Source organism: Aplysia californica, unplaced genomic scaffold (assembly GCF_000002075.1).
Source record: "Aplysia californica isolate F4 #8 unplaced genomic scaffold, AplCal3.0 scaffold00500, whole genome shotgun sequence".
NCBI lineage: Eukaryota > Metazoa > Mollusca > Gastropoda > Aplysiida > Aplysiidae > Aplysia > Aplysia californica.
Window position 1 is genome coordinate 132868 of NW_004797770.1, and position 1378 is coordinate 134245.

The following is a 1378-nucleotide window of genomic DNA, read 5'->3' on the forward strand; positions in this document are numbered from 1 at the left end:
TCCTCCTCCTCCTCCTCCTCCTCATCATCATCATCATCGATACTACCACCATGACATCACGTATCCAGAAAATAGTGTCAGTCCCTTGGGGATAACCCGCTTGACTTTTCTGGCAAAGTGCACTTCTTGTCTCTCCTTGTCTCAATAAACGGAGAGTAGAGAAGGTCGCACCTTTTTGACACAGTGAGAAATGTCGGTAATGAAAAGTTCACAACTCTCTCTTTAAATGTTAGAAGCTGAAGTATTTTGAAGAGACTGGTGCTACGTTATCATCCTTTTGGAAACCAAAGGTTTACATAATATTATGGTATTACAAAGTTACAGAAAACAGCACAATGTTAGTGTCGTAATAATATTTTTTGTCTGCTTCTGGTTTTTTAGTAATTGTAGATTTCATTTTTTCCCCGTGTTAACGGGAAAACCCCAAGCATTGTGGGAAGAATTGTAACGACAGATGGAACAAACTAAATTCAAACAAGGGGACATTACATTTCTCTGTATAAAGAATGTTATTATCAAGCGACGTTTTCGAGAAACAACAGGTTTTTGAAAATTCCAAACAAAGTTGGGTGAAAAAAGCAAAACTTTGCAACTTATTGAAAAATAGACTATAATTTGTTTTCATGCATCGAAGAACACATTTATATATATAAACTGTCATTTTCAGAAAACGATGACTCTTTGAATTATGCTACAGATGGTGACATTGACTATTTCCTTCCAGACAAACTGGAATTCGTCAGTGGAAACTTTGAAAGGTCCCTTGAGACTTTAATTCGCGAACCGCACAATACTGAAACCAAAACTCCTTTGATGGCGAAAAGAGAGTGAATGATTCGGGAGACAGAAGTAGAAGTGAAAGTTATTTGCGAACTTAAAACACAAAATGTTGCATGAGCATGAGAGAAAAACCTTCCCAGATCAAAAGTTCATTCTGGCAGAAAAAATATCGTGCATCTTTCTCTCATCCCGAAGGTTGACGTGATCTCAGTGGAAGCCCAGAGTCCCCGACGTGAGGCTCGAGCCCAAGAGGCAGGACACAAAAAACGGCGTAGACGTGCCCACACTACTGACTCGACCACCTCTGAACGAGCCATCAAACTGCTGGAAAAGATCAAAGGTGAGTAACATAATCTCTATGAGCTTCTTAGCCTCGACTTGTTCTGTGTCCTGTTGTGTCTCCTCTTCTCTCCCTCACCTCCCCCTTCTCCCTCTCTCTCTCTCTCCCTCTCTCTCTGTCTCTTTCTCTCTTTCTGTGTGTCTCTCTTTCTCTCTGTGTGTGTGTGTGTGTGTGTGTGTGTGTGTGTGTGTCTGTCTGTCTGTCTGTCTGTCTGTCACTTTATCTCACCACTCTCTCACTTCCCTTTCTATAAACCAC

At 41.0% G+C, this 1378-nt stretch overlaps 1 protein-coding gene across 1 annotated transcript in view; it reads left to right on the forward strand.

The window, feature by feature from the left end:
• LOC101863209 (putative protein TPRXL) overlaps positions 1 to 1120 on the forward strand; it is a gene marked incomplete at its 3' end in the record, with an annotated part of 25981 nt that extends 24861 nt beyond the window's left edge. Inside the window, 1 exon segment of the mRNA XM_005105905.3 lies at positions 976 to 1120. Within this exon segment, the coding sequence (XP_005105962.2) occupies positions 976 to 1120 (145 nt within the window).
• Between the last annotated feature and the right edge of the window lie 258 nt (positions 1121 to 1378).